Here is a 10,929-nt window from a genome sequence, read left to right on the forward strand (position 1 = left end):
GCCCTGCCCTTAAGAGCAGCACGCAAGGAAGGGAGTGGTGGGAGATGGGACAGTCCCCCCTGCACATGCCGGGTGACTCTGCAGGGACGGGAGGGGGAGCAGAGAGGCCGGGGCTCGCTTCCCTGGTCTCGGGCTGGCCAGGCAGCCAGCTGTCGGAGCGGGGCTCAACTGCACTGCCCCGGTTCTACTCCATCCCTGGAACTTGACCTCCCCAGGAGCGAGGGAGGAAGGGAGGGGTGCAGAAGTGGAAGCAGGGTGAGGGGTGCCCCTGCCCAAGCCCGAGGTCCCCGGGCAGGGTGCTCGTGAGAACAGAAGGCGGGGAGCACAGGTGCCGTCTTCCTCCCAGGAACCCCAGCTCCCCCGGCTCCAGGCCCCGCCCAGCCCCCTCCTCTGAGGAGCCCGAGGGTCCCCCTGGCTCTGCCCGCCCCTGCCCGCCCCCACCTGCGCCGCAGCGGTCAGAGCCTAGCCGTGTCACCTGGTGGCGAGCGGGTCAGCTGACCCTCTGCAGAAGGCAGCTGCTCAGGAGAAGATGCAGCTGGCTCTCGTCCTCCTCCTCGCTGGCCTTCGAAGCAGGAGCAAGCCAGACGTGGCAGTCACCTCAGTCCACTCGTGCCAGGCGGCACGTCCCCATGCCCAGTGAGCGCACAGCCTGGCTCCCACGGGCCCTGCGGTGAAGGATGGCCCTGCGGGTCCCCTGCCCGCCAACACCCCACCCCAGATGAGCCCTCAGTCCGTAGGCCCGTGTGCTGGGCTGCCACACAGAATGTGCCCGGAGGGTTTCCAGCTGCAGTCCCTGCAGGGGCTAGAGTGACATCACACACCACAGCAAAGACTCAGGGGGCACGGCGGTCACAGGCTCTCAAGGGCCTGGGAGCGAGATCCGCCCCTGCTCCCCACCAGCCGCCTCTGCCTGGGAGCTGGGGTTTGCAACCCGGGTCCTGCAGAGCTAGGTGACGGCTGCTGCAGGAGAGACTGCCAGCGTCAGGCGTGTTCCTCAAGTTAAGTAACCTGCAGCTCATCCAGGTAAGCGAGTTTCCAGGGTGGAGCATTTCTATCTGAGGAGGAGGAGGAGGAGGAGGAGGCGGCGGAGGAGGAGGAGGAGGGGGGAAGCCAAAGGAAGAAGAAGAGGAAGAAGAAGGAAGAAAAGAAAAGGGAAGAGAAAGGAGAAACACGCTGGGCAAAGAGGTACATCTGTGTTGTGCTTGGGCTGGTGCTTGGCGCTCGCCGGCAATCCCAGCGGCCGGGGAGGCGGAGGTGGAGGCGGGGGGCTCGCCAGTTCGAAGCCAGCCTCGGCAACAGCGAGGAACTAAGCCCCTCCGCCAGACCCCGCCCCCAAATTTAAAAATACAAACACAGGGCCGGGACGTGGCTCAGTGGTCCAGTGCCCCCGAGTTCAATCCCCCGCACCCCCCATCAAACGTGCTTGGCAACAGAGACCTCTGGGGTTAGAAATGAATGTCTCTGTTGCAGGAGGGGTCTCTGGTATTATTGTGTTCTGTAACTTTTATTTTATGTGCTCCAATTAGTTGCACCTGACAGTAGAAGGCATTTATATGCTTTGAAAGCCGTACAGAGAAAGAATGTGCACGTTGCACACGTCGCGAGAGGGACGTGGGGACCCGACTCAGCTGCTGAGTGCCCTCCGGCTCCCAGATTAAGGGGTCTATGGGCGAGCAGGCCCTTCTGCTCAGCTCCCGGCTGGGCGGCTGAGGCTGACAGCTGAATGTCGGGGACCCGGTGCCGGTAGAGGGAGCCCTGCACCCCACGCTGAGCCCTCCTCCCCTCCTCCAGCAGAGATGCCACAAGCTGGCTCCGGACGGACGGATGAGCATCAGCCCGGGATCAGAGTCCACCGGCGCGGCCCCCCTCCGGACAGGGGCCCTCCGGTGCTTTGCGGTTGTGTGCAGGAGAAAGACGGGAGGAGCTGGAGCCCGGCAGAGCCCTCCCCGAGCAAACAGCCCAGCCCTGAGCACACAAGGGGGTATAAACGGCCCTCCCGGAGCCCGGCACATCCTGTGTGTGGTCGGTCCTCAAGCACGCTGCTGTCATGGAGGCCAGAGCGCTTTGGCTGCTGCTGCTGGTCCTGGCCCTGGGGTCCTCTGGCTGGGCTCAGGAATACATCGGCCTGTGTGAGTATCACTCTGGCCCCCTGGTGGCGGGGTGGGGGCGCCCAGCAGGGAGAGGCTTGCCGGCCAGGTGCCCTTCCGTGGGCTGGAGAGTGGGGAGAGCACACGCCTCTACTCCACGTGGAGGCAGGGCCGCCGCTGGTCAGACGCAGCCCCCTCCTGGCAGCAGCCCTCCGGAGAGGGCCTTATTGCCCCCGTGTCACGGTCGGGGAAGCCGAAGCTCAGAGAGTTGGCATCCCCAAGGCAGCCTCCCTCCCGGGCAGGGGCAGCCCCGGCGTGCACCCAGGCCCGCCCTGGGGCGGCTGCGCTCTGGGCGCGTCCCGCCGACACACGGACACGGTGAAGAGGCGCGGACGGTCAGGCCAGGACACTGCTCGCCGGGACAGCAGCCCCCGTGCCGCCGCGGCTGTGCCGCTCCAGCGGGCACGGGGCCACGCCCGAGGGCACCGGGTGTGGCTTCGCCAGGTTCCCAGCCCAGAGGGGGCGCAGGCAGCAGCTCCCAAGGTGGGCCGCCCATCAGGGTGCTGGTCAGCTCCTCCTGTGAGTGCCTCTCAGGGCGGGAGGCAGGCCCCGCAGGTGGCCAGCGGATGGCAAGGCGGCCCAGCTGGGAGGAGAGGCGCAGGCGGGAAGGCTGGGGGCTGGCGCGGGGCTTCCCCGTGAGCTCCACTTGCCCGGGAGGAGTCTGGCTGGCCGATGGCGCCAGGTGGATTCTCAGGCACAGCAGGCAGGCCTGCGGGACTCTGGGCGCTGCCGGCCTCAGGACCACCCAGAACCCGGGGCCGGGCCGGTGCAAAAGAGGTGGAAGCGGCCAGCACGCAGCCCGCCCTTCCTCGGGACGTGCGGAGCTCCTGTGTGCTTCCCGGTCCTAGAAGAGGGGCCGGTGCCGCTGCTCAAACGAGGAAGGGGAGCCTTGTCCCGGGTCCAGGAGGGCCGGAGTCCCACAGGCCCTGCCGGCCGGAGGGTACCCTGACCTCCCGGCCAGGCGAAGGGAGCATGCCGAGAGAGAGCCCCGGGGCACACGCGGGGTTCCCGGGCCTGGCCTTTCCCGGCCCACCTGCCTTCTTTCTCTTGGAAAGAAAGCCCACCCTCCCGGGCGCGGGGCGGCGCCCTCTCGGAGCCCAGGTGGGCCGCAGAGAGGCCGCCGGCTCCCAAACCGAAGGGAAACACTGACCCCAGGCCCCGAGGGCTCTGGTGCTGACTGGTGTTTTCTGGGCAGCGGCAAGCCAGTGTGTCGTCCCACCCAAGGACAGGGTGGACTGCGGCTACCCCCAGATCACCGAGCGGGACTGCAACAACCGGGGCTGCTGCTTTGACTCCCGCACCCCAGGGGTGCCCTGGTGCTTCAAGCCTCTGCAAGAGACAGGTGAGAGCCAGCAGGGTGAGCCCAGGTGCCCGGGCCCGGGCCCGGGCTCGGGCAGGACAACCAGCACTGTCACCGTCACCGTCACCGTCTGTTGGTGGAGGCCTCGCATCAGGGCAGCTGCCGGCCTCCGGCTGGTCCCGTTTGTCCCCTTTCTGTAAAATACAAAAGCGAACGCTCTCAGAGGTGTCCTAGGCTAAGGAATTGTGTAGAAGGAGCCAGATTAAAACCGTCCCACAGAGAGGCTCGGACAAGGCGGACTCTGAGGGTCATTGTCTGCCCACCGAGCCTCTGGAGTCCCTGTCATCTGTGACTTGCTCACAGCAGCTGGTGGCCATGCTGGGCGTGGTGCCCTGGTGCCTCCCGAACCCCTCCATCCTGCCCCTCTGACCTCCTCCCTGGCCGGGACTGGGGTAGGGCTGGGGTGCGGGGCAGTCCCCCGACCCCGGGACTCCGCTCTGGGAGGGGTCACGTGCTTGTGCAAACAACAGATGGCCTGAGCACTGGTGGTTTGTCATCCTGGCCCCATCTGGGCCCCACCCCATCACATCTTGGGAGTGGCCGTCTGCTAAGAGCCATCTGGCATGCTCCCCTTCGCAGAAGAATGTACCTGCCGGAAGCACCTTCCGGAATCGGAGCCACAGGGGTCAGGCTTGCCCTTTGTGCCCGGGCAGCAAGGAGGGAGGCTGAGCCCCGGCCGCTCCCGGCTCTCACCAGGGATGGCGTCTGCCGTCCTCTGCACAGGGCTTCCCGTCCTGAGCAGAGCTGGGAACCTTCTGGAGAAGGTTGGAGGACAGCCAGGGAGCCGCCCCTCGCCCCTGCTGGCTGTCCGCACTCCTGGCCCCCCGACCGGGACTCTGCGACTTCTTCAAGTGCCGGCCAGTGGTCCTGCAAAGGCACACCTCTCTCCTCTCCTGCCCCGGTGACCTGGGTCCAGTCAGTTCCCTTAGCCACCCTTGACGGGAGAAGCAGCTGCCCTCACAGGCTGTGGGGATGCTCGGCCTTTCCCTGGGGACCCGGGGGAGGCTTCAGAGAGGCACTGCCCTTGGAATCCAGCTGGGGTGGGCGGGTAGAGATGGCAGGGCTCACCCAAATGCCTGTGCTTCGTCCCCAGAATGCACGTTCTGAAGCTCTGCTCGCAGCCGCCTGGGAAGGCGCCGCCTGTGGCCGCTGGCTGGCTGAGGGGGCCGCTCGTCACCACTTGGCCTGCCGCGGGCAAGCGGGCCCGCTGAACACTCACGTCCAGGGTCTGCTGTCCTAAGGAATAAAGCGCTCACGCTCGGCATGGGACCTGTCCTTGTGCTCATTGCTGCCTCCTTGTCTGGCTCCCTCCTCAGCAATCAAGGGCGGGTGGGCCGGCGAGCCGTCGGGCGTCTCCCGGGACAGGCCTGCCCCAGGCCCCCGCGGGCAGGCCACCCCGAGGAGCTGCCCAGCTGAGACCGCAACCCCGGTAGCTGCCCACGTGACGGGCGGCGAGGGGCCCCCAGGTCCCTTCAGCTCTGAAGAAACTTGTCATCTGTAAGGTCACGGGAAGCTCTGCGTGTCCTGGGTGCAGAGACAAGTCCGGGGGGTCCTCCTGCCAGCGAGCACTTTTTTTTTAAAAATGATTCTGCTCTCTTTTCCCCTCACACGTGTATGTAGGGTGGTGTCCCCTTCTACCGTCCTTCCCACCCCACCACCCCAGCCTCCCTCGCTCCCCTCGGCACAGGCCAGAGTTCCTTCATTCTTCCTTACGCACCCCCATTGTGGACAGATGGCTGCTTTTTGGTTCCTGTTGGCCAGTCATGTTTAACACCCAGGACACTTCAGATGGCCTTCTTTTGCTCTTTTATGAACACGGGTGCAGCTGTGTGAGTAGGTGAGCCAGTGTCACGCCCTCACGTCCCTGGCCGTGTCCCGGCCTCGGGGTGGGAGGCTGTTACCTGCTCCTCCTAGGCACCTGGCCTGCATTTACCTTGAGAAGTTTTGGGGGTGCACCGCCCCGGTGTGCCTGGGTTTTGCCAACACTCCTCCCCAAAGAGGACTGTCCTCAAGGGGCATCTGCCCTCACTTCCCAAAGGCCAGAAATCACGTCTGCTCACAGAGGTGGGGTTTCTTGGTTTCCTCCCCCTGGGAAGGGACTCTGGCCCCTTAGGCAGCAGCCTTCATTCTGACCCTGGGCTTGGCCTGCCCAGAGCTCCCACACCCTGGAAGAGGCACCAACCACCCTTGGATTACAGATGGGGGTCTCTGTTTAGGTACTGTGTCCAAAACCCCGACTGAGAGGGATGATGTCAGGAAGCCCTGGTCTTTGAATCCAAGCCTTCCTGTTCCTTTTTAATGGTCTGTGGTGACACCTGCCTGACCTAAAGTGACCCTCAGCAAACCTAGGACCTGGGTGTATACTAAACCCGGCTTTGCACTCGGGGCGGACCCTGATGTCCGTCAGTTCTTGCCCGGTCATCTTTTTCCAGGGCCCTGTCCCCCATTCCTCATGAATCACCCAGCCTTTGAGGCTGAGCCCAAGTACAGTTGGAGGAATGTGAACTCCGCCCCCCACGCTGGGGTCTCAGTCTCAGGCCCCCAGGCTGCTGTGTGGCAGCGGCTCTGGGCCCGGTCAGGAGACTGAGCTCTGTTTACTTTCCAGGCTGACCCGCCTGTGCCCTCGACCCCCCACACCTCCAGCAGGACCTTTGTCATGGGAAAGGGTCCACCTGTGTCTCCAGAGCATCCCTTGCTGTTCCTGGCACTGCCCTCCCTGACTCGGACCCTAGATGCCTCCGAACCTAGATGCCTCCTACCCTGTGCTCCACCCTGCCTTGGTCTCTGGTGTTTCTGCTGTTCCCTTGACAGCAACTCAGTTACCACCCAGAACCTGCCCCTGAGCAGAACCCTCCTTCTCCCCACACAGAACTGCTCCATCTCTCTAGCTAAACTTGTCCCTTGCTGAGATAACACAAGGCCTAGTGTGTTCTAGAAGTTTCTCTCACCACTCTATGTGGTAGCTTGAGTTTGCAACTGTTACAGTGTCCACCTTATGCTTTGAATTAGCCCCTGCTGCTTTGCCACTGAGACTTATTTTTAAAATGGACACCTTTCTTTCTCTTCCTCTCTCCCTGCCCCTCCCTGGTCTCTCCCCTTCCCTAATCTCAGGGGAAACAGGATCACCTTTCTTCCCCAACCTGGGCAGAGTTGTCTGTGCTGAGCACACACCCACCATGGGAAGAGTGATCCAGACTTTGGGGATGGCACAGAGGGTCTCAGAAATGAATATCTCCCAATTTAACACGGGAATTTCAACTCCAGCAGAGAGCACGTGAAATGTAGCCTCTGAGTCACCTCTTTAAAAGCACACTTCCTGCTGAGAGGCAGACCCCAACCTGAGGGACAGGAGTCTCCTGTGTTTCTCCTTGCTAGCAAAACAATAAACCTTTTTCCTTTTTCTCAAAACTGTGTCCTTGTTATTGGATTGGCACTGGGGACAAGGACCAAGCTTTCAGCAACAAATTTGGGAACCAGATGGGACTCTTGGCACACCAAGACACTTATACACATTACGTCTGAGAGTCCAACTCAAACTGCAAGATTGTGTGATAACTTAGAAAAACCATTAAGAAGACATGTTTCTTCAGAACTTAAGGGACTTGGAGGCCCCTTCGCCCGAGGAAGGGCAGGTAACAGCCTCCCACCCCGAGGCCGGGACACGGCCAGGGACGTGAGGGCGTGACACTGGCTCACCTACTCACACAGCTGCACCCGTGTTCATAAAAGAGCAAAAGAAGGCCATCTGAAGTGTCCTGGGTGTTAAACATGACTGGCCAACAGGAACCAAAAAGCAGCCATCTGTCCACAATGGGGGTGCGTAAGGAAGAATGAAGGAACTCTGGCCTGTGCCGAGGGGAGCGAGGGAGGCTGGGGTGGTGGGGTGGGAAGGACGGTAGAAGGGGACACCACCCTACATACACGTGTGAGGGGAAAAGAGAGCAGAATCATTTTTAAAAAAAAAGTGCTCGCTGGCAGGAGGACCCCCCGGACTTGTCTCTGCACCCAGGACACGCAGAGCTTCCCGTGACCTTACAGATGACAAGTTTCTTCAGAGCTGAAGGGACCTGGGGGCCCCTCGCCGCCCGTCACGTGGGCAGCTACCGGGGTTGCGGTCTCAGCTGGGCAGCTCCTCGGGGTGGCCTGCCCGCGGGGGCCTGGGGCAGGCCTGTCCCGGGAGACGCCCGACGGCTCGCCGGCCCACCCGCCCTTGATTGCTGAGGAGGGAGCCAGACAAGGAGGCAGCAATGAGCACAAGGACAGGTCCCATGCCGAGCGTGAGCGCTTTATTCCTTAGGACAGCAGACCCTGGACGTGAGTGTTCAGCGGGCCCGCTTGCCCGCGGCAGGCCAAGTGGTGACGAGCGGCCCCCTCAGCCAGCCAGCGGCCACAGGCGGCGCCTTCCCAGGCGGCTGCGAGCAGAGCTTCAGAACGTGCATTCTGGGGACGAAGCACAGGCATTTGGGTGAGCCCTGCCATCTCTACCCGCCCACCCCAGCTGGATTCCAAGGGCAGTGCCTCTCTGAAGCCTCCCCCGGGTCCCCAGGGAAAGGCCGAGCATCCCCACAGCCTGTGAGGGCAGCTGCTTCTCCCGTCAAGGGTGGCTAAGGGAACTGACTGGACCCAGGTCACCGGGGCAGGAGAGAAGAGAGGTGTGCCTTTGCAGGACCACTGGCCGGCACTTGAAGAAGACGCAGAGTCCCGGTCGGGGGGCCAGGAGTGCGGACAGCCAGCAGGGGCGAGGGGCGCTCCCTGGCTGTCCTCGAACCTTCTGAACCTTCTCCAGACCGCCCTCCCGGCTCTGCTCAGGACGGGAAGCCCTGTGCAGAGGACGGCAGACGCCATCCCTGGTGAGAGCCGGGAGCGGCCGGGGCTCAGCCTCCCTCCTTGCTGCCCGGGCACAAAGGGCAAGCCCGGCCCCTGTGGCTCCGATTCCGGAAGGTGCTTCCGGCAGGTACATTCTTCTGCGAAGAGGAGCATGCCAGATGGCTCTTAGCAGACGGCCACTCCCAAGATGTGATGGGGTGGGGCCCAGATGGGGCCAGGATGACAAACCACCAGTGCTCAGGCCATCTGTTGTTTGCACAAGCACGTGACCCCTCCCAGAGCGGAGTCCCGGGGTGGGGGGACTGCCCCGCACCCCAGCCCTACCCCAGTCCCGGCCAGGGAGGAGGTCAGAGGGGCAGGATGGAGGGGTTCGGGAGGCACCAGGGCACCACGCCCAGCATGACCACCAGCTGCTGTGAGCAAGTCACAGATGACAGGGACTCCAGAGGCTCGGTGGGCAGAGAATGACCCTCAGAGTCCGCCGTGTCCGAGCCTCTCTGTGGGACGGTTTTAATCTGGCTCCTTCTACACAATTCCTTAGCCTAGGACACCTTTGAGAGCGTTCGCTTTTGTATTTTACAGAAAGGGGACAAACGGGATAAGCCGGAGGCTGGCAGCTGCCCTGATGCGAGGCCTCCACCAACAGACGGTGACGGTGACGGTGACGGTGACAGTGTTGGTTGTCCTGCCCGAGCCCAGGCCCGGGCCCGGGCACCTGGGCTCACCCTGCTGGCTCTCACCTGTCTCTTGCAGAGGCTTGAAGCACCAGGGCACCCCTGGGGTGCGGGAGTCAAAGCAGCAGCCCCGGTTGTTGCAGTCCCGCTCGGTGATCTGGGGGTAGCCGCAGTCCACCCTGTCCTTGGGTGGGACGACACACTGGCTTGCCGCTGCCCAGAAAACACCAGTCAGCACCAGAGCCCTCGGGGCCTGGGGTCAGTGTTTCCCTTCGGTTTGGGAGCCGGCGGCCTCTCTGCGGCCCACCTGGGCTCCGAGAGGGCGCCGCCCCGCGCCCGGGAGGGTGGGCTTTCTTTCCAAGAGAAAGAAGGCAGGTGGGCCGGGAAAGGCCAGGCCCGGGAACCCCGCGTGTGCCCCGGGGCTCTCTCTCGGCATGCTCCCTTCGCCTGGCCGGGAGGTCAGGGTACCCTCCGGCCGGCAGGGCCTGTGGGACTCCGGCCCTCCTGGACCCGGGACAAGGCTTCCCTTCCTCGTTTGAGCAGCGGCACCGGCCCCTCTTCTAGGAACGGGAAGCACACGGGAGCTCCGCTTCCACCTCTTCTACACCCGCCGGGCCCCGGGTTCCGGGTGGTCCTGAGGCCGGCAGCGCCCAGAGTCCCGCAGGCCTGCCTGCTGTGCCTGAGAATCCACCTGGCGCCATCGACCAGCCAGACTCCTCCCGGGCAAGTGGAGCTCACGGGGAAGCCCCGCGCCAGCCCCCAGCCTTCCCGCCTGCGCCTCTCCTCCCAGCTGGGCCGCCTTGCCATCCGCTGGCCACCTGCGGGGCCTGCCTCCCGCCCTGAGAGGCACTCACAGGAGGAGCTGACCAGCACCCTGATGGGCGGCCCACCTTGGGAGCTGCTGCCTGCGCCCCCTCTGGGCTGGGAACCTGGCGAAGCCACACCCGGTGCCCTCGGGCGTGGCCCCGTGCCCGCTGGAGCGGCACAGCCGCGGCGGCACGGGGGCTGCTGTCCCGGCGAGCAGTGTCCTGGCCTGACCGTCCGCGCCTCTTCACCGTGTCCGTGTGTCGGCGGGACGCGCCCAGAGCGCAGCCGCCCCAGGGCGGGCCTGGGTGCACGCCGGGGCTGCCCCTGCCCGGGAGGGAGGCTGCCTTGGGGATGCCAACTCTCTGAGCTTCGGCTTCCCCGACCGTGACACGGGGGCAATAAGGCCCTCTCCGGAGGGCTGCTGCCAGGAGGGGGCTGCGTCTGACCAGCGGCGGCCCTGCCTCCACGTGGAGTAGAGGCGTGTGCTCTCCCCACTCTCCAGCCCACGGAAGGGCACCTGGCCGGCAAGCCTCTCCCTGCTGGGCGCCCCCACCCCGCCACCAGGGGGCCAGAGTGATACTCACACAGGCCGATGTACTCCTGAGCCCAGCCAGAGGACCCCAGGGCCAGGACCAGCAGCAGCAGCCAAAGCGCTCTGGCCTCCATGACAGCAGCGTGCTTGAGGACCGACCACACACAGGATGTGCCGGGCTCCGGGAGGGCCGTTTATACCCCCTTGTGTGCTCAGGGCTGGGCTGTTTGCTCGGGGAGGGCTCTGCCGGGCTCCAGCTCCTCCCGTCTTTCTCCTGCACACAACCGCAAAGCACCGGAGGGCCCCTGTCCCGAGGGGGGCCGCGCCGGTGGACTCTGATCCCGGGCTGATGCTCATCCGTCCGTCCGGAGCCAGCTTGTGGCATCTCTGCTGGAGGAGGGGAGGAGGGCTCAGCGTGGGGTGCAGGGCTCCCTCTACCGGCACCGGGTCCCCGACATTCAGCTGTCAGCCTCAGCCGCCCAGCCGGGAGCCGAGCAGAAGGGCCTGCTCGCCCACAGGCCCCTTAATCCGGGAGCCGGAGGGCACGCAGCAGCTGAGTCGGGTCCCCACGTCCCTCTCGCG

General features: G+C 64.5%; 2 protein-coding genes across 2 annotated transcripts; one reads left to right on the forward strand and one right to left on the reverse strand.

Moving 5' to 3' along the window:
• Positions 1-1,903: 1,903 nt before the first annotated feature.
• On the forward strand, positions 1,904-4,769 carry LOC124993398 (trefoil factor 3-like). The gene is made up of 3 exons (XM_047565207.1): positions 1,904-2,129; positions 3,343-3,489; positions 4,601-4,769. The coding sequence occupies exons 1-3, from the start codon at positions 2,048-2,050 to the stop codon at positions 4,612-4,614; spliced, it is 243 nt and encodes an 80-aa protein (XP_047421163.1). The 5' UTR covers positions 1,904-2,047; the 3' UTR covers positions 4,615-4,769.
• Positions 4,770-7,778: 3,009 nt separating this feature from the next.
• LOC124993387 (trefoil factor 3-like) lies at positions 7,779-10,718 on the reverse strand. Its single transcript, XM_047565188.1, has 3 exons — positions 10,400-10,718; positions 9,075-9,221; positions 7,779-7,947 (listed from the first exon to the last, which is right to left on the reverse strand). Exons 1-3 carry the CDS (start codon positions 10,479-10,481, stop codon positions 7,934-7,936), a joined length of 243 nt encoding a protein of 80 aa, XP_047421144.1. The 5' UTR covers positions 10,482-10,718; the 3' UTR covers positions 7,779-7,933.
• Positions 10,719-10,929: the final 211 nt, after the last annotated feature.

This window comes from Sciurus carolinensis, chromosome 9 (assembly GCF_902686445.1).
Source record: "Sciurus carolinensis chromosome 9, mSciCar1.2, whole genome shotgun sequence".
In the NCBI taxonomy this organism is placed as follows: Eukaryota; Metazoa; Chordata; class Mammalia; order Rodentia; family Sciuridae; genus Sciurus; species Sciurus carolinensis.